This window comes from Impatiens glandulifera, chromosome 6 (genome assembly GCF_907164915.1).
Source record: "Impatiens glandulifera chromosome 6, dImpGla2.1, whole genome shotgun sequence".
NCBI classification, from domain to species: Eukaryota; Viridiplantae; Streptophyta; class Magnoliopsida; order Ericales; family Balsaminaceae; genus Impatiens; species Impatiens glandulifera.
The window spans coordinates 1244233-1270186 of NC_061867.1; the positions used below are offsets into that span (position 1 = coordinate 1244233).

At 32.7% G+C, this 25954-nt stretch overlaps 4 protein-coding genes across 10 annotated transcripts; 1 reads left to right on the forward strand and 3 right to left on the reverse strand.

The window, feature by feature from the left end:
* Positions 1 to 779: 779 nt before the first annotated feature.
* On the reverse strand, positions 780 to 2654 carry LOC124942047 (inositol 2-dehydrogenase 2). The gene is made up of 7 exons (XM_047482453.1): positions 2411 to 2654; positions 2017 to 2187; positions 1769 to 1933; positions 1539 to 1703; positions 1333 to 1467; positions 1157 to 1254; positions 780 to 1074 (listed from the first exon to the last, which is right to left on the reverse strand). Exons 1-7 carry the CDS (start codon positions 2585 to 2587, stop codon positions 873 to 875), a joined length of 1113 nt encoding a protein of 370 aa, XP_047338409.1. The 5' UTR covers positions 2588 to 2654; the 3' UTR covers positions 780 to 872.
* A 180-nt stretch (positions 2655 to 2834) lies between these two features.
* Positions 2835 to 3281, reverse strand: LOC124942048. The gene is made up of 2 exons (XM_047482454.1): positions 3095 to 3281; positions 2835 to 2994 (listed from the first exon to the last, which is right to left on the reverse strand). Exon 1 carries the CDS (start codon positions 3248 to 3250, stop codon positions 3095 to 3097), a length of 156 nt encoding a protein of 51 aa, XP_047338410.1. The 5' UTR covers positions 3251 to 3281; the 3' UTR covers positions 2835 to 2994.
* Positions 3282 to 4500: 1219 nt separating this feature from the next.
* On the reverse strand, positions 4501 to 5432 carry LOC124942498 (aquaporin TIP2-3-like). The gene is made up of 3 exons (XM_047483017.1): positions 5306 to 5432; positions 4970 to 5220; positions 4501 to 4875 (listed from the first exon to the last, which is right to left on the reverse strand). The coding sequence occupies exons 1-3, from the start codon at positions 5430 to 5432 to the stop codon at positions 4501 to 4503; spliced, it is 753 nt and encodes a 250-aa protein (XP_047338973.1).
* Positions 5433 to 12849: 7417 nt separating this feature from the next.
* On the forward strand, positions 12850 to 25954 carry LOC124941148. 7 transcript variants are annotated; one of them, XM_047481417.1, is made up of 16 exons: positions 12850 to 13171; positions 15028 to 15204; positions 15464 to 17622; positions 17765 to 18271; positions 19028 to 19326; positions 19426 to 19892; positions 20911 to 20960; positions 21034 to 21144; positions 21236 to 22962; positions 23109 to 23217; positions 23574 to 23754; positions 24083 to 24147; positions 24234 to 24337; positions 24412 to 25188; positions 25288 to 25393; positions 25619 to 25954. In XM_047481417.1, the coding sequence occupies exons 3-16, from the start codon at positions 15468 to 15470 to the stop codon at positions 25633 to 25635; spliced, it is 6675 nt and encodes a 2224-aa protein (XP_047337373.1). In that variant the 5' UTR covers positions 12850 to 13171; positions 15028 to 15204; positions 15464 to 15467; the 3' UTR covers positions 25636 to 25954. The 7 variants fall into 7 exon arrangements, with proteins under 7 accessions (XP_047337373.1, XP_047337374.1, XP_047337376.1 ...); XM_047481418.1 differs by having other exon boundaries at positions 15028 to 15140; XM_047481420.1 differs by having other exon boundaries at positions 12850 to 13148.

The following is a 25954-nucleotide window of genomic DNA, read 5'->3' on the forward strand; positions in this document are numbered from 1 at the left end:
CCAAATAAAATATCTTTATTAAAAAATTCACCAATCTCCTTAACTTTAGGAGATCAAGTCAAAATATGTTAAATAAATAAAAATTAGGTTAAATGGATCAATATTGTATTAAACATGTCAAAAAGACATAAAATTGGATAAACAGGTTAAAATTATTTAACATGTCAAACGGCTCAAAGATATATTAAACAGATATTTGTTCAAACGAGTTAAAAACGTATTAAATTAGTAAAAAAATATGTTAAACGAGTTAAAAACGTGTTAAACGAGTCAAAAACGTATTGAATAGGACAAAATGTAAAATGTAAAAAAATAATTTGGGATACACAGAAGAACTTGAAGAATGGTTTAGCACATTAATATTTCAAAATTGCACAAAATGAAGTTGACATTGGTAATTAGAAATGCTATAACATTAATGCCCAAATAGATAATAATCTTACAACAAGGGATTGTAGGCTTACCTTGAATTGAAGAAGACCCAGACACAATGCAATGATCAACAATCTCAAATTCTATTAGAAGATGTAAACATGAAGAAAAGATACACATTTACTCGTTATGAATGTCAAAGAGAAACAATAACAGAAATAAGGCTAAACAATTGGATAGAGTTGGGGAAGAAATTACCGAATCAATTTGATAAAGGAGATGATGGTGTTGTCAAACCTCAATCATAGACAGGAGGAAAACCTGTATAGAAGATAACTCTACAACTAAAAGCTTTTTAGACCTAAGTAGAAGAAGGCTTATACAACGACGAAACAAAACGAGGTAAATATAGAAAAGTCAGATTAAGCCACATAAATAAACGAGAGATAATATTGCAGTATCTCATTACATTACACGATACTTACAATTGGATAAAAATATTAAATGCGTTTTTCGTTCATGACTTCTTCAATGGTGACAAACCGTCCTTGCTCAATTGAATACTGTGCTGCGACTCCCACAGCAACCGAGATCAACCCATCGACCAGGTCCACTGGGGGAGCCTTGGCACCTTCAGACCTTATCGCATGTAAAAAGTTTAGATGCTCCAAATAGCTAGACCCATGATGCAAACCTTCATACCTTTAAGAAAAAAAGTCATTAGATTACGCCTGTAGTTTTTTACCCTCAATTGGAATCCACAAATGGAGAACATAGCCAATACTTTATCCTATTATCCTCGGGTTTCAAAGTCTGGACACCGTCCCTTCCCTGCAGTCGAGCACCCACACGAACAATACCCTCTGGTATCAAAGCCTCTCCCTGATACCCATTATAAAGTAAATTAATAACAGCAATTTCGTCAATGCAGTGGTTCTAAAAAAATAATAACGAATAAACCTTTCCATTGTCACCAACAACAGAGATTTCTTGTTCATTTTTGCTTCCTTCAGCAAACATCGAAAGATCAAGCATTCCTCGAGAACCATTCTCGAATTCAACAATCACATAGGCGTTATCGATAATGTCAGGAACCTGAGAAAGTCACGTCCATACATCTTTTAGCCAAATAAATATAGTTTCGAGAGCTATTTTTCATAAATCACCTTGCCATCATAAATTTCATCTTTATGGTTCACGTCAACCCCTCCAGAGGCCATTACACGAACAGGATTTGAACCAGAAAATAACCTCATTAGATCGAAAAAATGGCAGCATTTCTCAACAAGCGTCCCACCAGAGTTACAATTGAACCTATTCCAGTCATTCACCTATGGCGGATCATTGTCAGTAAAGTTACTATAAACTGTGGACAATTGAACATGTATATTATTACCTTAACCAAGAATGGAAATCGATGTTCCCTAATTGCAACCATTCTGACCCGACCCAATAACCCTTCCTTGACTATTTCTATCAGCTTAGCAACTGGTGGCATATACCTGTATTCTAATCCAACTTGCACCAGAACGTCTGGCCTATTCTTAGCAGCCTCCATAACCTGATTCCACAATCCTTATGATAAATACTCAGATAGAAGATAAACTCATAAGCGAATAAACGAACAAGAACCAAGTAACCAACCTCTCTACAATGGGAGACAGTCGTGCAAAGAGGCTTTTCAACAAGCACATGATGGGGTCTTGGATGCCTGATTATATCCATCAGGATCTGATAGTGAGTCATGTTCGGAGTTGATACAACAATCACATCACACATTCCACTATCTAACATCTCTTCATGCCCAGAGAAAACCTTCAACAATTGGATCATGTAATAATAAGAACAGTGTGGTCAAGACTAGACCTGATTCATTTCCATAACTGTAACTGTATGACTGAAATACTGAATCATTGATGAAGATGAACAACATCCATGGATAACTAACTTTAGAAATCACTAAATCAGTAATTACATTTTCTTTCCCTAACAGTTACGGAAGCTAAACCTAATCATACGAAATTGAACGAAGTATTACCTGGAGCGACTGATCGAATGAATGAGCTAATTGAAGAGAAAGTTGCTGAGAAGGAAGATGTGGATCTGCGATGCAGACAACGGCTACGCCTTCGTTACGAAGATGATGCAGATTGATAAGGTGCTCTCTTCCCATCATTCCCGCACCTATGATTCCATATTTTACTATTCTCTCCATATTCAACTATCTATCTATCCCTTATTCATCCACACGCTTAGATTTTGCTTCAAATGTATGAGCAATCGAGATGTTTTCACTAGTTTTAGAACAAGTATAAACAAAAAATCATTTATATCCATAAACTTTGAATTATGATCCACTTTTACCTTATATTTTCATTAAAGAGAACTATTATTTCATGATGATTGAAAATTTGAAACTGTAGGTTGAAATGGAAGCATCTAATTAACCTAACCTCCAATGATTTTCTGATGATCATGGACAAGAACACGAATGGAAATACACACAAGAAATTTGCATTTGCATTTCTAAACTAGAGATTCAAACACTAGATCTGTCAATACATTGGAGTGTATTCAATGATCTGAATCCTCAAGAATGATCTCTATATAAAAGTTTTGTTCCTGCATCATCATATCAACAGGAAGAACTAATATGGAGAAGAACAACAACAACAATAATAATGTATAACGATGACATAAAGAGATTGATGGAAAATCATACCTACGTCTGTTTGGGGTAAGAAGAAGAAGGAGATCGTTTGTTTCGGAAAATCATGAAAGCGACAGGTAATACGACTCCGATCATCATGATCGCCGCTCCGATTAGGTACCTCAGTGGACTCGGTGCCTGCACCTCGATCGCTCCATGGAACTGCATTGTAAATCAAATGTGCTTACTGAGAGCTCCGATCAGACTCTCGTTTCAGTAGATCCACGATTAATTCTTCGTTTCGTTTTCGCTCAAATTTTGGATTGTTTTATATTGAAATTGTCGAACATATAAATTTGTACGTATTTGTATTTTAAATTTAACATTTTTTTGAGGATGTATATTCAAAATTGTAAAATTGTGATTTAAACGCCTTTAAAAAGTTTAATTTGTGGGAATAATTGAGAAATTTGAAGAGGTCAGGAAAGTGCAGAGTATAAAAAAAGGTTCGGCGATCCTTTTTACTGTTTTTGGACGAAAATGTGTCAATTGCGTGACGCAACTTGAAATTGCGTGACGCAATTTTTTATTTTTCAAAAAATTTAATTATGAATTTTGTTTGGACGAAAATGCCCAGTTGCGTCACGCAATCGCGAGACTAAAAAAAATTGAAAAATAATTTAAAAATAATTGGTTGTATCATGCAACTGGAGTTGTGTTACGCAAGGATATAATTGTCATTAAAAAAAGAGGGTCACCAGCGTTATTTAAATTATGCGCTCACACTATCCTCATTTAGGCCCATGTCATTTCCTCAAATTTCCCAATAATTGAGTCGAATAAAAAAATAATTGTTAATTTTGGTTTACAAATGTGATAAATTAATTAAGAAAATAAAAATATCATGTTAAAATAAGAAGACGGAAATTTATTTGTTTGTGACAAAACTTAAATCGCTAAAATTGTGATAGTTGAAGCTCCATAGGCACATTCAAAGCTCGAGTCTTGTTTGATAAAAACGACACAAGTTTGAAGAGGAGTCGAAAATGAGAGTTAAATGTAAATTTAAATTCGCCTATATTAATTTGATCATATCATACTTGGCGATTTAATTAGTTATTTGAGTAGACTTTATATTTATATTAGACGTTAATAAATCGTTTTTTATACGGAAAATCATATACATAATTTTTATTTTATTTTTGATAAAATGGTTGTGCAATTGAATATTGGCCGAAGGCATTTTAAGGTGACATTTGATTTTTGTTGTATGAAATGAGTCACACATATTGTATCACACAAGTTATTAGCTATATATTCCCAATTCTAAGCAAATTGATCCATTTGTTCATTAATTTGAGCATAACTTGTGATTACACATTTTTATTAACATTCACAAATAGCAAACCTCCAAATTCACAAACCAAAAGAGTAGAATTATAAGCACAAATCGATCCCGGTTCGCTTTTGACTTTTTTTTATGCATAGTCATTAGAAGACGGATATGCATTCTGCGATCCGATAAAGATGTTGTCAAAGGTAAGACCGGCTAGGGCTCCACCAATAAGTGGACCAACCCAATAGATCCAAATCTGTGACAGATCACCACTAACCACAGCCGGTCCAAATGACCTAGCAGGGTTCATCGAACCGCCACTAAATGGTCCAGCAGCCAATATGTTAGCACCAACTATAAACCCGATAGCAATTGGAGCAATTGTTCCAATAGAACCCTTCTTTGGATCAACAGCAGTAGCATAGACAGTATAAACGAGTGCAAATGTTATCACGATCTCCATTACCACGCCTTCGAATCCATTCATCCCCGAAGCAACCCCATGTGTTGGAATACTCTGTCATTTTCCAATTTATAACCTCATGTTTTTGCAAAAAAAAATAGCTAAAAAATTGATTAGTATAGAGTTTATAGACTAAAAGAGTGCATACCAAACCATTAGTGACGAATTTAAGGAGTAGACATGCAACAATGGATCCAAGGCATTGAGCAATCCAATAGAAGATGCCAGTTATGATGGTGATGTTGCCACCAACAGCCAATCCGAGTGTGACAGCTGGATTCAAGTGTCCACCCGATATGTTAGCCGCTATAGAAACCCCGACAAACAGGGCAAATGCATGGGCAACAGCAATCGCAACTAAACCCGAAGGGTTCAATGCTCCATCAGATTCCAACTTATCTAAAAAAAAATTAAACATTTAATTATAGTTAAGTGTTTTAAAATAAATAACATAAAGAAAAAACTTATTAGAGTTGTGACTTACTAAAAGCAATAGCAGAGCCAACACCAGCAAAAACAAAGAGAAGCGTCGCTATAAATTCAGATAGGTAGGATTTTAGCGACGTAACACTGAAAGAGTCGCCAATTGAACCGAAAGCTAATCTCCCCATTTCTTGATTAAAATTTAAATTAGAGAGATAAATTGAATGCTTAATTTAGTAATTTGTGTTTATTGGTGTCTTATGAAAATGATTAGAATCTAGGGTTTATATAATGAAGAGGATAATAGGATTCACAAAATAATGCACCGACCTTGGCCCACAACCAATAAAATAATTAGCATAGACTAATTTCTCCAAACTACAATAATAATTAAAACATTATAATAAAATTCAACTAATACATGATATACTTATATAAGGGACAAGGGAATGATTGAATAAACAAACCCAATTGAACTTATTTAAATCGAATAGGTTAAACTGGACCAAATTCTAAATATTATTTTCGTTATAGGTAAAAGTTACTACATTTTTTATTTTTTTTTAACAGATTTGATGTCAATTCGATTAGTTTATGAATGTATTTAGGAATTAGAGTTCGATTAGGTTTGAACAAATTGGATGTATGTTTAAAGATATTATGAATAAAACTAGTAAATAATCTTAATTTTGCTTTTTTTTATAATTAAAAAATAATTAATAAATTAAATTTAAAAAATTAAGAAGTCATGTCACACATCTACCATAATAAAAGAAAAAAATGATGAATTAAAGCAATATAAGGCCACGAACATAAAAAAAAATATATAAAAATATATTAAATGAAAATTATGAATAAAACAAGTGAATAAATATAAATTTTATCAAATTTTCAATGAATTAAAGAAGAAAATAATAAATTAAATTAAAAATATTTAAAAAATTATGAAATTATGTCACATTTCTACCGTAATATTTTATTTTTTGGAGTAGACAAATTATAAAATAAAAGAAGAGAACACAATTAAACTTTTGAATTTATCTCAAATTGATTTAATTTTTAAACATGATAATGTGAATAATTAACCATGTTTCAATTTATTTATTATTGTAAAGTATGTAAAATAAAAGGCATAATGGAGTATTCAAAACAGTTTATTATGTGATAAGCTTTTTTTTTCCGTTTATTGTGGATATACTTATTTATATAATTTATTTATTTTTCTTTTAAATAAAAAATAGAGCACTTAATTAAACTATTTGGGGTTTTTAATTAACAGAATTTTATATAGCCGCCCCCACCGCCCTTAAACTTGAGATAATATCAATAATTAGCATAATGACAATTATGTTTATTGCTTAATAATATACCTACAAACAACTCACATTCTGATCTATGTTATCCTATCCTGTAAGCTATTTTAAAAATTGAGTCTGCAAACGTAGTTCAATTGTTGAGAGTTTAAAAATTAAAAGATTCGATTTCGATTATCACTAAAACTATCTTATCTTAAGTTGTATTTAGAGATATAAGATTCATAATTAAATAAATTAGTTGATACTTATTTTGATGAATTAACTTATGTATTGCTTAGGATTTTCTTTTATATGATAAACACGGACAACAACATATTTATGATTTAGAGTTTGAGTGCAATTTAATGTACTAAATTATATAAATATATATTAAAAATATCATAATGTTTAAATAAGTTGAATTCAACTAAATTTTACATCAAACTCATATAATAGATTCTGTATCTATAACGACGTATCTCATCGTATCTCATCTCGTACATTAACATCATATTCACTTATTCACATAAGTGTTGTATCTCATCTCGTACATTAACATCATATTCACTTATTCACATAAGTGTTTTATTTTTCTCGGGTCTCATTCAATACAAATAAAAAATGAATGATGTTCATTGTTAAAATAAAAAATTTGAAAACTTTCACTATATTGATTTTGTATTATAGAAACTAGGGATGGAAACGGGTACCCTACCCGCCGGGTAGTAAAGTACCCATCCCCGAATCCAATTTTCAAATTACTACCCGATCTCCGACGAGTACCCCCATTACCCGATATTAAATATTAAAAAATTATATTTTAATTAACTAAAATTATATAAATTAAATATAATATGTTACTAAGAATATAATTAACCTAAAACTATTAATAAATATTATATCCTTAAACAATAAATAGAAAATCATTCACACTCTATAATATAAATTCATTCATACTACAAAAATACAAATAAACTTAGAAGTGATAGAACATAATTCTTAATTAAACACAATAACTTCAAAAATCATCAAATTAGTTTTATCACAAAAAACATCATTCTTGAATACACTTCTTCAACACAACACAGGTAAATTACAACCTACAAAATCAATAAATAAAAAATCAACATTAACAAATACAAAAAATAGAATTAAGATTAAAGTATTTAACTAATAACAAACTCCAAATCTTCGAACAAAAATAATAAATAACTAATATATTGAAATATTATTTCCAAAATATAGTTAAACATATTATTTAAAAAACTCTTTTATTTTTAAACTAATATATTGAACTAAATATAAGGAACTTTTAATATTCCTTCCAAAACTTTTTGACCTTTTATTTTTGCCTTATAAAAAATTAATTTATTTATTGTATTACTCTATTAAATTAAATATTATTTTATAAAAAAATATTTAATAATATTAATATTCTATTATAATTTACAACCCTAATTTGTGAGTTGTGAAAATTCTTCTAACACTTATAAATTTATATAATGTTTAATGTGATTTATTTAATCTGAGTCAAATAACTGATAGACATATTATATATACAATGAAAATATGTGCGCATATATCAATTATGCCTATATATGTAATAGAAAAATGTCTAGTAATCAAGAAATTCCACCTATTAAACAAAAAGTTAAAAAATAATGAAAGTATTACTTGTAAAATTTAAAAAAAAAAAAATCAACTTTGTTGTTAAAACGAAAAAAGAAACTACAAAATAAAGATTGAAAATTAAGTTAATAAATAAATATAAGATTGTAAAAGTTGAAGAACATGCATAACTTTATTAAATGAAAACATTACTTACTTGTATAGTTATGTAACTTATGTGGTAGATGAAAACATTACTAACTTGTATAGTTATGTAACTTATGTGGTAGTGGTTGAAAAATATAACATTTTTTTTGTTATTGGAGACTTTGAACAAAAACTAAAAGAATGTTGAAAAAGATAGAAGATGAAGACTTGAACTCTTGAAATAAGGTTGAATGAAGATACTATGAGAGAAAAACACTTATTATAAATGAATGAAATAATGTTAAGCGAGATGTGCATAGGAAATGATGTTAAGCCTGATGTGCATAGGAAATGATGTTAAGCCTGATGTGCATAGGAAATGATAAAATAAATTTGATAGGTCATTTAAATTTTATTAATATATATATTAATATTAATATATTCGGGTATCGGATTTTGGTTTTCAACACTCTTCATCCCCGACCCCGATCGGGTACCATTTTTCACTCTCAATCCCTGACCCCGACCCCGATCGGGTACCATTTTTCACTCTCAATCCCTGACCCCAACCCCGAACCCGATTTAAAATACGAACCTGATCATCGGGTACCCACGGGTATCGAGTATACGGGTACCCATTGTTAGAAACCGTACCTGAAAAAGTTTAAGTAGCTTTACGATCTCACTTTATAAAAAATAAGATATCAATGTTTTTTTTGCAGCATATTCATGTTCTATTTTTTTATATACTTATACATAATTTTTCACATTGAATATTTTATCAAACAATTGGAATGTAAAGTTGAAAAAACATTAAAAAAAATAAAAAAATCAAGTAAATGTTTAATCGTAGAGACTTAGAATACAATGAAAACAAAGTAGAAAAAATAAATAAATAATACTAACACGATAAATTCTTAATTACACAAAATCAAATTTACAAAAAAAATCAGTTATAAATATCATATACATAATTAAATTGACAATAATATCATTTAAGAACAAGAGAATTAGAAGAAAAAAAATAAAGGAATTTTATCTCTTTAGGAATTAGAATTAATAGATTAAAATCTAAATATATTTTTGCTAATAAATAATTTGTGGAGAAAATTGAAAAATAAATTACTGAAATTAGGGAAGAAAAAAAATTGAAATAAATATACTTAATATATTTGGAAATTTTATTTATTTTTATTATATATATATATATATATATAATATTTTTAATTTAAAAAATAATAAATTTTATATTTTATTTTTGTCAGAGGTGGGCTTAAGCCCATTTCGGCACCTTGTTAAATTCGTTTCTAAACACGAGATTGTGTCTAAGTACAATATTTTATGATAACGATTTTATGATAACGCCATTGTATATTGAATATTACTCCGCGATTCAAAATGGTTACATGTATTTAAAATTATATGATTTATTTTCTATCAATATGGCCATAATAAAAATAAAATTATATATGATGATTGATCATGTAAAATTTTCAGTCTATTATGTCTATTTTAATGAGAGTATGGCCGTAGGCTTGAGGTCCCAAAAGGAATTATTATTTAACTATTGGTTTTTGGAAAATAATTAATCATAATAAATAAAGATTAACTAAAAAAAATTATGACAATATGTCAATATCAATATTAGATTGTATTTTAAACATCAATTTTATAAGGAAAAAAATCACAATATATCATTGAATTTTAAAAAAATGTAGCAACAATTAATATTATATACTTTAGTCTAGACTTAGTGAAAAAATAAAAATCTAAAATACTGGATCTGGATTGTGAGCCTAAAAGTTAGATTAAAAATGAAAGACTATTAACTAAGAAATTAAAATAAATATACTTTTTTATTTTTTTTTAAATTAAAAAAAGTTTGATTTAGATAAACTCTTAAATTAGTCAAATTTTTAAATTTATAGTAATAAATTTTACAGATTATAAATATTTTCAATTTTGTGTTTTTATACAATTTTACATAACAAAATAAATAAATTTATATTTATAAAAAAAGTTATTATTTGTTCAAATAATTTAATGAATGTAATTGATTATATAAATATGATATTCTTTTATTGTTATTTGTTTATTATTATTAAATAATTTTATATTTAATTATATGCATAAATAATCCTAAACAAAATCAATTACTTAAATTGACACAGGGTAAAGCAAATTGGGTAAATCAATATATATAAATGATTAAAATTATTTTTTCAATTTGTTTGATATCAAGTTTTAAAAATGACAAAATAAATTAATTTGATAACTAATATATAAATAAATAAAATATATATGTCATTAATTTAACTACCGAATTTTACCGAATTTTAATAAAATACGTGTTATTGGGCTATTTATTGATGACCAAGTGAGATTTCAAACATCTTCTTTCAAATCTTATAATTTGGACATTTTTATGGTTAAAGTTATAAAAACCAAAATTTTGTCTTATCAATTTCAAACATCGTTAACTTATTATTTACGTGTAAACGTTTATAAATAAATAAAATATTGTTATCCACAATCATTTCAACTTCAAAATGTTTTCTATGGTCACAATCATCTGTCGTGGATATTCACTCAATTTTATTATGCTTTATCGTTGCTCACTTGATATATTGGTTTGAATAAGTCCCTTTTTTAAATCTCGAAATTTTTTTCACACTTAAAAACGTTTTAAATTTAATCTAATGTTAATGCAAATATTATTTATTTATAAAATCCTTGTGTATAGACTTCTAATAGCTGTCTAATTATTTTTAAGATAAATTACTTAATACTCTTTTATTGATTTTATTCTTATTAAGTAAATATTTTTTTTGAATATATAATATTTTTTATTTTTAATTTCAACCCCTTCTAATTCTAGGCTCTAATGAACTTATTTGATATCAAGTTTTAAAAGTTAATTTGGTAAGTTATTTTCATATATATATATTATATTTTGTTAAGCATAATATAATTCTCATTTTTAATCATTTAAAAAAATAAAATAATAATAATACAAAATACTATTTAAAAAAGAAGAAGACAAGTTATAATCATTTTAAATTAAAGTGTTTCTAAATTTAAAATAACTTTTCCATGTATATAAACATTATTTAAAGTAACTTCTCTCAAATTTGAAAATGCATTTCAAATTTATAAACAGATATTAGTTTCGCTCCACTTTTTGAAGTACCGGAATATGTGAAAATAAACTAATTTTTACAATTAAACTTTTCACTATTGCACGATTTGGCCCCCAAAATTTATTTTCAAAAAATTTTGGAACTCAACTTTTGTCTTTTTATATTACTCTTGTAATTTTCTCTTATTAGCCAAAATAAAAATATATATATTTAATAAAAGTAATTTTTTTTTATAAATAAGAAACTATAACTATAATATATATATATAGTCTAATATTTATAGTTCAAAACGGTTAAATTGAAACTCTTAATGGATCAATTGAGATTTCAAATTGTTTCATTTTAAATTTTATAATTTAAGACTATTTATTGTTAAATTTATACAAAATGAAATTTTGTATAACGGTTTTAAAAGTCGTTAATTTATTATTTATGTTTAATTTATAAATAAATAAGACATAATTGTCAAATTGGAACTCTTTGTTGGGGCCAATTAAAATTTCAAACATTTTTTAAACCTTATAATTTGAGGTTTTCTATTGTTAAAATTATACAAAAACGAGATTTTGTTTTAACGATTTCAAATGCCGTTAACTTATTACCTATGTATCATTTATAAATAAATAAGATTAATGTCACAAATTTAACTACAAAATTTTAACAAATTTAGAGTTTTATCTACTGATTTTCTGAAATTCGGTAGACAAGCCCTTAATTCTTGAAAAACCACTTGTTAAATAATTGATAGATATTTTTTTTTATATTAAAAATGACACGTAGATAATAAGTTAACGACTTTTGAAACTTTAAAAAAAAACTAATTTCGTATAACTTTAACACTAATGAACCTTAAATTGTGAGATTGAAAAAAAGATTCAAAATCCTAAATTTACATAGATCAAGAGCCCAATTTGACATTTCAACCAATTAAATAAATAAAAGATAAATGTCATAATTTAACTACCAAATTTCAAAAGTAATTTGACTTCGAATTTTGAACAATCAGTATCAACACCTTTAATTCGTTTAAATTCGGTACTTAAATTAGTGACACTAAAATATTTTATTTATTTTTAAATGTTATGTAAATAATAAGTTTTTGTTACTGGTTAGTTTGGTAAAAAAAAAAAAAGTCCTAAATAACCAAATAAGGAGTCTCAGTTTTGACATTTTGTAATATATGATAAGAAAATTTGTACAATTCAAGTTTCATGTAAATAATTGTGAAAAATAGATTTAAGGTAAAAATAAATCATAACCATGAAAAGTTTAAGGAAATAAATGAACTTATTTCTCTTTGACTTAAATTTATTTTAAATTTTCTTATTTATTTGTTAAAATTTATTTAATTTATTTAATATATAAGAAAGTACTATGGGGTTAATAATATTAAGTAAGAAAAGACCGTCTTCGTAATTACTCAACCGTAGGTCTCTCTCTCTCCCTTTCATCTTCTTCTCTCTTCAATCCGTCTCTACTGTATTGATTCCATTCGTTCGATTGAGGCGCAATTTTTCATAATCGGAACCGATAAAGTTCATTGATTCCATTCGCTGGGCTTTCAGTGATTCCGTGGTTGAATTCTACGGCGGATATCTCAACTAGGGTTTGTTGCGCACTTCAATTTGATAACTAGGGTTATGAATCAGCATGCAACTACACTACCGGTGGCTTAGTTGATCAACTATTAGGGATTCATCTCGGATGGAGGGAGGTAGCGTCTCTAGACTTCTTCTGGTACTTTTCATCTCTCTCAATCGTCTGATATGTGCTTTAACTAAAACTATATGTGTATTTTGAAATGTTGAAGTTTGATAGATTAATATGTATTTACTTAAGCAAATAGGGTTAAGGATTGACTGACTGTATGAGGATATAGCATAAAGTCTCAAGCTTCATTGACGTAAATGTGTTTTCTTCTGCATATTCTTTTAATTCAACAAAGGTTCTTGCTTTGAGCCTATTTCTATTTGGGTTTATGTTCTAGCCTGGTTTAGATTTCAGATTCATATAGCATTGGAGCCTGTATTGTTCAATGCTTCCTTTAAAGTTAAACCACACACTTTATCTTTTGATATACCTGCTCTGGAAGTTACTCTCTTCAAGCAATTACTAACTTTGATTTGTCCTTCAACATCTCTATTTGAATCATGTTCTTCATTCTTGTTGATCTCAACGACTTCAAACCTATTCCCCCTCCTCATCAAATTTATTGCATCTCATCTTCCTCTACATTAATCTCTTCACATATTTTTTTGAGCAGATATGTTAATTCTCATTAGTCCTTGAGTAGCATGCTTTCGAATCATACCCAAAACTATCACAGTAATCCACTGGTCTACTTTTAAAGTTCAGTTTATTCGTATCGGTTTGTAATGGCACCACCTTCACATGCAAGCATTCCTTAGTAACACATATCTTTTCATTCACCTCTATGACCATTTAGATCTCAGAGTTCCAAATTATTTATTTCTGTTTTTATAAAGATAACTTCATTAAAACTACTCTAGAGATGGAAGATTATTTATTTATGTAGCTTATGCTCATGGGTAAGTGCTTTGTGAACCCAATTTGATCATGCTAAATTGAAGAGGATTAGCTAAGTTTAATGTTAAGAGTCAGGGCCTGCATCAACAAAAGAGATGATATGGCATAGATAATATCAATAAATATGACCATCTATCTTTTTTGATAGTTCTACCCTCTGTATCAAAATAGTCACCAAGATTGTTTTAGGCATATGGCACCTTTTGAAGATTGCAAGTCAACCTTAAACTACAGATTGTATCTCCAAATATTCATTGTATTTATCAGTGACTGATTGACAATCTACTTTTGTCTTTTATTTTCCGCACTTGGTGAAGGAGTCCCACTGCAAGTCCTGATTGAAGATCCTATGTAAATATTATTAGATTCTGAATATATAATGTGGTTTATGTATATTTGAAGTTCCAGTGTTGAAATATTTGGATATTAGACTTTTACAGTGGTTTATTTTGTCCTTCTAATAATTCCAGTAAGATTATTTTCATATATTTTTTTCTTACTATGAACCACAAACTTGACTAAGCATGCATGTAAGTGATAGTTGCAAACATAGTTAGTGGGTGGTGGCCTGCTTTTGGTACACAAATTTGTTGGCTAGGTTGGATGGTGGAAGCTGCAAATAATTAGCAGCATGGTAAGGATCATGTGTGTAGTGTAAACTCACTCTGACATACCAGAATAGATAGATCTGGCCAATAGAATAAAGCCAAAAAACAATAATAATAATAATAATGTTGCATGGCATTTTGAACCTCAGCAGGATCTTTTAAAAGTATGGAAATCCTATAAAGATATATTTGAACAGCTTATAATTCCAATAGACAAGTGAAACAACAGTAATAGTTGAAGGATTGAGTTCTACCTATTCCAGGCCAATGGTCAGGTTTAACATTAATTTTAAAATGAACTTACAAATTTTGTAGGCAATAGAGGCCTGGCAAGTTGGTTTTAACACATTGTTTGATTCTTAGGAGCATATTCTGCAATACTTGCTGAGATTGGCTAAGATGAGTCACTCTAGAGAATAAATTTTTGGGCATTTATAGGTTGACAATATCCAAGATTGATAATTGCGAGAGGGAGATGCGAGTTCAGCCTAGTATTCATTGCAGATGATGGACCAGCCTATGTAATGTGCAATGACCTCATTCTAGCCTAGGTTTGTTGGACTTCTAACAGCAATTTGGTCTCTCAGCTATTTTCCTTGTGTTTTTTTCTCTAAGGTAAAGTAAATTGCAAGCAACACTCACTGTACCATATAGAAGTTCTTGCAAATTAGTTTTGTTTTTCTTTGTAAATTAGTTTTGTTTTTCTTTCTAAATTAGTTTGGAGACATGGGAAGCAAAATTAATCACATATAGGACTCCTATTCTCCTACCTGTATTGTGATAGTGTGTCAAGTGTAATTCACTATGGCGTGTCTATAATCATTTATTTATTTTCCAGTCCCACCTGTGCCAATTACTTTTCGCTCTTTTTCAGGAATATGCCGATGGACTATGATGACAATGATTTTGAAGACCAAAATCATCACTTAACTGGTGAAGGAAGCTCCAAATTTTCTCCTGTTTCAAAGCCATATGCTCTCCCTAAGTTTGATTTCAGTGAAAGCCTTCACAGTCAATTAAGGTTTGACAGTTTGGTGGAGGACGAGGTTTTTCTTCGCATTCCGAGTCAAGAAGATAACCATTGGATTGAGGATTTCTCCCCGGGAGGTGGTGCAATAGAGTTCGGTTCTAGCGCTGCTGAATCTTGCTCCATCGTGAGACATACCAATGTGTGGTCTGAGGCAACATCGTCCGAATCTGTTGAGATGTTACTAAAATCAGTTGGTCAGGAAGAAATAGTCACAGTAGAGACTATCATTGAGGAATCTGAGGCTTGTAATGCGTTTGATAACTTAACCGAGCAAATGGACTGTTATCTAAGTCAAGTTGGTGACGAGGAGGATAATGCAAATACAAGAACTGCATTGCCATCAGACAATGTTTTTGGCAATTTATCTGGAATGAGCGACACAGACGGCATTTCACAAGTTCAAGAAACTGAAATCTCCTTACTTGAGAATTCAGGTTGTCTTGACCAAAATGCAGTTAACGAAAGACATGGTACGGTTGTAGCTGAGGATAATGTGGCAGGTGAAACAAAATGTGATACTGCAAACATCACTGAACTCTCTGCTAAAGGTTTACTTCACGATGAAACAGGAAAACATCCCAGTGATGACATGGAAATAGACGATGTACTAGTAAATAGCAAGATTTCTTCTCAGAAAGCGGTGTCAAGTGACGAGGAGAAAGCCCTGTTAAGTGATGCGGTGGTAAACCACCAAGAAAGTTATCTTCCTAAGGGTGAATGCTACCCATCAAGTGACATTGGTGATGAAGTAACTCAATGCCTTCCATCAGATAAGGAGGATGACAAAGATGATACGATTAGAGAAGGTGCAGTTGGCAAAGAGAAGTGTGCTTCAGATAATATTCCTCATCCTCCTTCAGAGGGCGATTCTGGAGAAGTTTGTATAACTAATTTTGCTGGTGAGGAACCAACCTGCATACAATTAGATGGGAACCACGAGTTACAGAAAACTCCAGACTCTGGTGTAAATGCATGTTCCAAAGACTCCGATCAATCCTGCTATAAGAGAATTGAAGAGACTGAGAGTGCAGGGACCGAGACACCGCATAAAGAGAACACAGACAATCACTTGACTGCATTTTCTTCTGATGACCAAGAAACTCACAATTATGCTGATGTCAGTAACTCAATTGCTGGAACATGTATTGCTTCAGAGATGGAGTCGACAAAGTATTTCCTGAACTATCCTGCTGAGGAAAAACACATTTTGCAGGGAAAAGATGAGCAACTAGATAGTAAGGCATCCTTGCTGTTGTCTGTAGAGAGTTCAACTTCCCCAAGAAATTTGACAGAATTGCTTGGTGAAAAGCAGGTACATGGAAGTGGAGAAAGAGTGATTAATGTTTGTGGAATCCATGAGGAATATTTGAATGCTAAAGATTCTGTATCTCCTACACAAGCTGAAAATTTGCAAATAGCCAAAGGAAGTAATGCATTTGGAGAGGAGGATGACACTTCCCCCGTAGAGAGTTCAATTGCCCCAAGAAATATTACAGAATTGCTTGGTGAAAAGCAGGTACATGGAAGTGGAGAAAGAGTGACTAATGTTGGTGGAATCCATGAGGAATGTTTGAATGCTAAAGATTCTGTATCCCCTGACACTCAAGCTGAAAATTTGCAAATAGCCAAAGGAGGTAATGCATCTGGAGAGGAGAAGGATGATACTTCCCCTGTAGAGAGTTCAATTGCCCCAACAAATTTGACTGAATTGCTTGGTGAAAAGCAGGTACATGGAAGTGGAGAAGGTGTGATTAATGTTTGTGGGATTCATGAGGAAGGTTTGAATGCTAAAGATTCTGTTTCCCTTTGCAAACAAGCTGAAAATTTGCAAATAGCCAAAGGAAGTAATTCATCTGGAGTGGAGGAGGATGATACTTCTCCTAATGAGAAGAAAATTACCAGGTCTCCTGGTGAATCTACTAATGTGGAAGCTGACCACATTGGATCTTATGGAGGTGAGGACAGGGCTGTGTCCGCACCTGATGGAAAAACCTTGGAATCAGGTAATTGTGTTGTTGTGGAGTCAGAATATGAGATCTATGCCTTGAATAAAGCAGTTACTAGGAATGCGAGCTTTTGTTTTTCATTATTATAACTATTGGGTATGCTTAATTTGTTTCTTTAACCCTCTCCTGTCTTTTACAGAATCTAATATTGCTAGTGGTGTGGAGCATGTAACATCTGAAGAGCAAGCATCTTTGCTACATGCAGTACCCTTGAATATAGATGCAGCAGAGGAGACTGGTGCTGAAGCTTTGCAGGAATCAAATGGATCTCCCTGCACATCTCCAGTAGAGGTTGGCAGCATATATCATGTTCTGGAACTTGATAAAACACAATCTTATGGTTCTTCTGGGGAACTGAAGCAGGAGACAGTTGTCCAGCATTTGGCAATTGAAAAGACATATAATTCAGCTGTTGACATTAAACATCAGAATGCAGACGACATTGTTGATCAATCATTGCCTGTTACTGACACTTCCAATACTGCTAATGTGAATAAACAGCTGATAGATGCTAAAACTGGTAGTCAAATTTCTTCTGACAAGCTTGAAGTGTGTCTACCGTGTGATCCAGAAGTCAAGGAGGGGTCTGTTACTGAAGTACCTGTTTCCCCTGGAAATAATCAAGTGGCATCAGCAGTCTGTGCAGGTTAGTTGGTATTCATCTGTGTTTCTTTTGGATCCAAAATTTGCCTTCATTTCTGACTTTCATTGTTTCTCCCCATCAGACAGTTTGTCTTTTCATGTGTTGTGTTTTGGTTATTTTGAATGTTATTTGTTGCATGAACTTGCTTGCCATGTTGAAGTATTGAAGACATCGATCCTTGACCCTTCCCCTAGATCCTTCAGAGCATATCTATTATTAGTTACACTCATTTTATTTGGACATTTTGAATGTTATGGTGAGGAACATCATGAAATTGGAATAAGTGTTTAGCAAACTTTACAACGTTACAAAGAACTCCAAGACATTATAGCTATCCTTGTTAAAAAAATAATAATTATGAATCTGGATAGCTCAACTATCCTCGTTTCACAAATCAAATATGAATATGGTTAGCTCAAGCACTCAAGAAAACCACATGGCTCAATCAGCTCCTCTGCCTCGAGAATAATTCTAATAGACAAATCAATTTCCGACACTAATATTGTTGAAGGGTACTGAATTAAAACCGACTCCACACCTCTGACAGACGCACTCATCACCCCTCCTCCGCCAGATGCCTAATTCAGAATCTCTTAGTCAATATTGGTTTAGACTTTATAATTATTAGCTTGGTCTTTATTATAAACTAGTTATAATGTGTCATGCACTCCACTCATGAGATGAAGACTGGTTTTGTTTTTATGAGCAAACATTCTTGTAATTTTCTTCATATCTGAATATAATGTTTATCTGATTTAGGTGGAGACAGTTCTGGCAAACATGATTCTGGAATGCTGACTGTTATAAATAATCCTGACCTTTCCCAAACTGACCGTAGTGAGAAAGGTGAAGTTCAGGAGTCCAATGATAACATTAGTTTACTTCCAGATGCTGTTTTAGTCGCTTCAACATTCCAAAAACAAAGTGATAATGGTGCTTCTAAAGTTGATCCAAACATTATGGGATTGACGAGTCCATCAGAATGTTCTTTAAAGGAAATAAGTAACAAGAAAACACTGCCATCTTCAGTGAAGAAGAGGGCTTCCAAAAAATCCATGGTAAAGTTTAATTTCTTTAATTTTCTCATCCTTGTACTTTAACAAAATTACCCCTTTCAACTGCGCTAATCCTCTGTGATTGTTGAATTCCTGCTGAAGGGTGCTGCTGCATCTCCATCAACACCTGTTAACCAAATGGTTTCTAAGCTGGCATCAGACGTGTCTTCTGGCACTTCTATGGGACACGATGTAGAGACTTTATGCGGACCCAAAGACACAACAGAACGCAAAACAAGGCGTGGATCTACTAAGGCCAGAGGGCAAGATGGTGCAAGGAAAGGAAGTGTTGAGAATGAAACTCCATCTGCCAAACAATCTGAAAGAGGAAGCAAGTCACTCACTGCTCAATTGAGCATCTCTGGGGGTAGTCCGCTGGTGCACTTTGATAGAATGAAATCTTATGTGCAGGTGGAACATGGGGGTGCATCATGCCTTACTCCTGTTTCCACTTCCAAATTACCTGATTTGAACACAGCAGCACCTCCATCTTCTTCTTTCCAGCAGCCTTTTACAGTTGGGCAGCAAGTGCAACTGAGGGCACAAATTTTTGTTTATGGATCCTTAATGTGAGTCTCTCTTCTTCCTTCTGTATTTAGACATATAAGGAAAACCAAGAAGAATGTGTGGAAATCATATTTAGCATTGTTTGTAGTCTTCATTAAACTTTTAGATGATACAAATTGCAACAGGAGTATCTTACCGAAACACATTATAGGAAAATGCATTCATTTTGACCGAATCTGTAAGCCCATTGGCCCCTTTTGGAAAAACTTTTTTATTTATATTTCTTTATCATCCAGATGCATAAACGTATGGAAAATCCAGTCACGCATTCATAAATTTATTTATGTGTCTGCACAGAAATATAAATGTTCCCAAAACTCTGATAACCTCTCCTTTCTATTTGTGCTGGCCCTGGAACACTGTGTTGTTTCATTTGTCATTGGCGTGTTTGGTCCCCTTGAAATAGTCTGCTTTGGATAAAATATTGTTTGATGAAAAAGTAGATTATTTGGGTAGATTGACCACAATATCCTAAGTATTTAATATTTTAAAATGTTATAAAGAATAAAATAAGGAATTTTTGGTAATTTTTAGTTGTTATTTGATGGAAGAAGGGATTGATGATGGGATGGTGCTTTATTTGGATTGAAAAATTCATGTGTTTTTAGCGGAACTGGTGAAATTTGTTATATTTTTAACGTTATGGATTTTGTGTGTTTAACTCAAAACTTCCTTAGTCATTGGGAATCTGGGGAGGATTACTAGAGGTTAGATGAAGATTTAATATTCTTGGTTTATCTGGATCATGTTGGTTTGTACCAACTACAACAACATAGGGAAATGTGATTTCTCTACACACTGAAGTGTCTAGTTAACTTGAGACACCATATATTTATTTAATTGCGAACAAATTTCAGAGGTTGACATTTCCTGTGCTTTGGCAGTCAATATCTATCAATCACTACATAGACCTTTTCTTGTGCTATAGCTCACAAACATCATTGGAATATAAATGTGTTAATATATTTTCATTCCATTGCATACATGTTATAGATAGTCAACTGATACTTTTTGCTGCAGACAAGGTGTTGTCCCTGATGAAGCATATATGGTCTCAGCATTTGCATCTGGTTAGTCCGTATGGAATTGCTATTATATATTTACTTTCCTTTGGTTGTGTAATAATTTTCTCGTTATCTTTAGATGATGGTGGAAGGCTTATATGGGAGCCTCTGTGGCGTGCTAGTCTTGAAAGACTCCAGGGTAAAAAAATTCAAATCATAAAATCTGAAACCCCTGTGCAATCACATTCAGGTATCTTGTAATTGGTTACATTCTCTGTTTTTCTTTTCTTTGTATATAGTCTAACTAAAACTACTTAATTGTATTTTTGAATTGAAAATAGTAGGTGCCAGACCTCTTGAACAACAGATGAAACAGAGTATACCTCAGGTAACTGTTCTTCCTTCACCTGTTGGTCGAACAGGTTGCAAGGACACCCTTTCAGTCGGCAATTCCAGTATTCCCTTGTCATCCCCTCTGTGGAATGTATCTACACCTTTTGAAAGCTTACATTCAAGTGGTATCCCACGAAGTCCTTTTCCGGATTATCATCAAACAACTACTCCCTTGCATCCTTATCAATCTCCCTCTTCAAGGAGTTTTGGACCTAGCACATCTTGGCTGTCACAGAGACTGTTTACTGCTCCCTTGGCTACACAACCATCATCTTCTACCCTCGATGCAAATGCTCGTTTGTCTGGTCGTCCCATGACAGAGCCTGTGAAGTTAACCCCTGTTAAGGAGTCTTCCATACCTGTTACTTCTGGTATGAAGATGGGAAGTTCCAGCATCTCGCCAAGCATTTCTGTGCCTGAGTTAAAGAAAGATATAGCATCATCCACACAGAGCTCCGGAGAAGTGAAGTCTAAAAAGAGAAAGAAAGCTCCTATTTCCGAGGATGTTGCTCAGACATTCTTACCGGCTCAAACTAATACAGGAGCTGTATCCACATCTCTAGTCATTTCTACACCGAACTTTGTATCAAGAGGCATTGCTGATAACACTGCTGCGCCTCTACTTCCCGCACCAATCACTGATCCTAAAAGTGGGTGGAAGAGACCACATCAGACAATCTCAATGTCAGAAGACTCTTCTGCTAAAGTGGAGGACTGTAGACAAAACGCTGAAAATGCTGCCGCTCTTGCTGCCACTGCTGTTAATGAAAGCGTAAGTGCTTGGAATCAGTTGGCCAAGCAGAAGAGTTCTAATATAATTTCAGAAGCTGAGGCCAAGTTAGTTTCTGCTGTAGTTGCTATTAATGCAGCTGCTTCTGTTGCAAGGGCAGCTGCTGCAGCTGCTCAGGTTGCATCAAATGCTGCATTGCAAGCAAAACTAATGGCCGATGAAGCATTGTCCTCAATAGAAACTAGGGACTCCGGCCAAGTTAGTGCAGCTTTTCTTTCTGATGCTGTTAACAACCTCGGGGAATTGGATGCTGCTGCCATTTTGAATAGAGGTACTGATGGAAGCTCTTCCAGTTTATCAATCATAGTTGCTGCGAAGGAAGCTGCTCGGAGAAGAATTGAAGCTGCTTCATCGGCCTCGAGACATGCTGAAAACTTGGACGTTATATTAAAAGCTGCAGAGCTGGCAGCAGATGCAGTATCACAAGCTGGAAAAATCATTATGATGGGTGATCCTTTGCCTTTGAATCAATTGTTGGAGGCTGGTCCAAGTGGTTATTGGAGAATTCCCCAACAGCCTCATGAGCAGGTCTCCTTGGTGAGTGATATATACAGGGAGCCCTCTAGAGCAGTTACTCCCAAAGTTTTTCCTAGTACTTCTGGTGCCCATTTAGTGGATGGACAAATTGCTAATGAGAAACAATCTTACCATGCATTGACACATACTTCTGAAGAAATACATTTGGAATCAATGGAAAATCAAGTGGTAACTGTGGATGGAAATTCAGCACTAAATATAAGTGTCAAGAAGGAAGGAACAGCTAAGCCTCATAGGGATTCTTATAGTACTAAAGTTACTCTTCCTGAATCGGGGATCAGATCAATGTTGGCTTCTTGCACGACTAAAGACCGTATTGGTAGGATCGAGGAGGGATACCTTGTAGAGGTCTGTGATTCATATTTATAAAGACTAATCTTTATTTTGCAACAACTTAGAAGTGATCATTGCTACATTAAATGAATGTTTATGGCTCTTTACTCCTGCACTGGTATTGCTATTCAATTTTGATATCTTTGTTTGATATTTTTTAGGTTTGTAAAGAAAGTGTTAATGGCAAAATAGCCTGGTTCCTAGCTACTGTGGTGACTTTGAAGGATGCAAAAGCATTAGTACATCACATCGAACTCAAATCAGATGAAGGTAAACTAGCTCTTGGGTTGCTTGCCTTGTGATGTGGGATTGATTGGTTCACTTCAATATAGAGAACTAATGTCTTAAAGCCTCTCTTTATTTGTATTGGTTATACAATAGAGAACTGTGGAAAGTATAGAAAAGACATTCCACTTTATTAAAAGTGCAGATATAATTATGCCAATATTTTTGAATTTACCAAGTCCCTATAACTCCTTGTAAAATAAAGGAGTTTCAAGTTTAAAATTTTTTTCACTACCCTTTGGCTGACAAGTTTTTTTTTTGTTAAGATGTGAATTTGAACTTAACTGTTAATTATTTTCAAAGTCGCAGCCAAATGTTTACTGTATATGTACCATGTTCAGATTCAGGGCCTTTAAAGGAATGGATAGCACTTAGCAGTGAAGGTTGTATGGCACCCAAAATACGCATTCCCCACCCAATAACTGTTCCACCGCATGAAGGAGATAAGAAGAGATGCAGAGATGCCATGGTGAATTATGTGTTCTCCAATGGAGATAGAGTTGATGTATGGGTACATAATTGGTAAGTTTTTTTTATGTCATTTCGACCCATGCGATGCCATAGCTCTACTAAACGGTTCAAGGATAATTGCAAAGACAGTGGCAATGCAGTTGAGATATTTTATATAACAAGTTTGAAGTCCAAACTCATCTATCCAAATTCTTTTGTTAATTGTTGAATTTGATTTTTTTTTTAAATCCCAAAGAGCTTGGTTGTGCATTGTAAGATTAGAAATAATTTGATCTTTTCTCAAAGTTTATCTACAGTTTTAAGTTGCAGCTTTGATTATATTAAGTACTATGCATGTGGAATGTATTTTGACGAGGGTTGTTTAATTATCTTGTTTTAGTTGGCAAGAGGGAATTGTCATGGAGAAGAACCAAAAGGAGGGAACATTTACGATAAGTTTTCCAGGTATGCAAAAGCAGTGAGATATTGAATGAACCTTTCTGAAGTTGGATAATTTAATTCCATTTAATTCTCCCCCTTTCCAATGGCAGCTGAGGAAAAAACAGTGGTTGTGAGAGAAACTTATATTCGTCCAACCTTTGTTTGGCGTGACAACAAGTGGTCCAGTACCATGGGAAATAATGAGTTATCCCAGGTATTTTGATATAGATACTTGGGTATTGTTTTAAACAATTTATTGACTTTCGTGCTCACAAACGTTGTAAACAGGGTGATACACCTCAGGCAAAGCGACCGAGAATAGGTAACGCAGTGACTATAACTATAGAGGACGATAAGAGATCAGAGCCTGTTGATATTGTGGAGGAGCCACAGTTCCTACCATTGTTGTCCAGTGAACAGGTTTTCAATGTTGGTAAAAATGTAGAGGACAATAATAAAGTCAACAAACTTAGAACAGCAAGGACAGGTCTGCAAAAGGAAGGATCTAAGGTTATATTTGGTGTTCCTAAACCTGGAAAGAAAAGGAAGTTCATGGATGTCAGTAAACATTACGTTGGACAGAAAGATCCTATGATTGTCAAGGAATCATCATCTAATGATTCAACTAAAAACCCGAAAAGATATATGAGTTCTCTGAGCTCTCAGACTATAGGAGGAACTCGTCCATGGAATAGTAACATAAAGGTTGATGAAAAGGAAAAGAAGGGAGCTGCTGAATCCTCCAAGGTTAAAGCTTCAAAATCTGGAAAGCCGCCAAGTATTCCTAGTCGAACGTTACAAGCCAAGAAGAAGGATAATAAAGTCTTGACAACAACCGCGGAAGAAGATAATACTAATACAGGCAGTGATTCTAACGGATCAGAAGGAGTACATAACAACAGATCAAGTGTCAGGTCTGAGAATAAACGCAAAGCTGCCCCTCTTGGAGGGAAGAGGATTGGGGGAAGAGTTGAAGTGAATGAAAGTGACGAGGAGTATGGAAAATCAAATCCTGAAGCGGCTGAGCCTCGTAGGTCCAATCGTAGGATTCAGCCAACATCAAGAGTAAGTGCAATTGATTTGTGTAGATTATTTTGATTTAAGTTGATATTTTAACTCTTTTTTGTTTGTTTTCTTTGCATGTGGCTATTATTATTCATCTAGCTGTTGGAAGGATTGCAGAGCTCATACGTGGTTTCAAAGTTTCCTTCTGTTTCTCATGATAAAAGTCACAGAAGCCATCTTAGAGGAGGTGGTTCTACCTCTAAAGGTATAGTTCTGGTCAACAACTTATTAGAAATTTTATTAAACTCTCAAACTACCTAAACAGGACCCGATTCTACAAAAATAATTTCCTTTGTAATATCAGGATTTCCGATTGAATTTGATTGACCTAATGAGACTGACTAGGTAGTCTTCCTTTGTAATATCAGGATTTCCGATTGAATTTGATTGACCTAATGAGACTGACTAGGTAGTCTTCCATATTTGACAGGGAATGGACATGGTTGATTATGTATTTTTCCAGACGATGAATTCTGTTCGAGAAGCCAGCCCAGCCCAACCGCATCCTCGATAAACATGATCTATGATGTGCCTTGTGTAATTTTGGTTTCGTTTTTCCATTATATTATAGTATAGAAGAGTGTTAGATCTGTGTTTCTAAAGAAGATGTGTAGTGGTTGGTGGTGGTGGATGTTATGTTTTAACATCAAAATCTTAGTTAAATTTGTTAATTGTGATATCTGACATTTTATTAGGGTTTGGTGACTTTTGGATTAGAATTTGTGGCAAGATAGATTTATACATTTTATGTCATTCTGTTTACTTA

What these genes read in the sequence shown, in the direction of transcription:
- LOC124942047 (XM_047482453.1), bottom strand. Translation starts at nt 2,587, where the DNA reads ATGGAGAGAATAGTAAAATATGGAATCATAGGTGCGGGAATGATGGGA. An exon ending in CATTCGATCAGTCGCTCCAG is followed by an intron (nt 2,188 to 2,410) that starts GTAATACTTCGT and finishes CAATTGTTGAAG; the next exon opens with GTTTTCTCTGGGCATGAAGA. An exon ending in GATTTCCATTCTTGGTTAAG is followed by an intron (nt 1,704 to 1,768) that starts GTAATAATATAC and finishes GATCCGCCATAG; the next exon opens with GTGAATGACTGGAATAGGTT.
- LOC124942048 (XM_047482454.1), bottom strand. Translation starts at nt 3,250, where the DNA reads ATGCAGTTCCATGGAGCGATCGAGGTGCAGGCACCGAGTCCACTGAGG.
- LOC124942498 (XM_047483017.1), bottom strand. Translation starts at nt 5,432, where the DNA reads ATGGGGAGATTAGCTTTCGGTTCAATTGGCGACTCTTTCAGTGTTACG. An exon ending in TGGCTCTGCTATTGCTTTTA is followed by an intron (nt 5,221 to 5,305) that starts GTAAGTCACAAC and finishes ATTTTTTTTTAG; the next exon opens with ATAAGTTGGAATCTGATGGA. An exon ending in AATTCGTCACTAATGGTTTG is followed by an intron (nt 4,876 to 4,969) that starts GTATGCACTCTT and finishes GGAAAATGACAG; the next exon opens with AGTATTCCAACACATGGGGT.
- LOC124941148 (XM_047481417.1), top strand. Translation starts at nt 15,468, where the DNA reads ATGCCGATGGACTATGATGACAATGATTTTGAAGACCAAAATCATCAC. An exon ending in GGGCTTCCAAAAAATCCATG is followed by an intron (nt 19,327 to 19,425) that starts GTAAAGTTTAAT and finishes TTCCTGCTGAAG; the next exon opens with GGTGCTGCTGCATCTCCATC. An exon ending in AGGAGGGATACCTTGTAGAG is followed by an intron (nt 22,963 to 23,108) that starts GTCTGTGATTCA and finishes GATATTTTTTAG; the next exon opens with GTTTGTAAAGAAAGTGTTAA.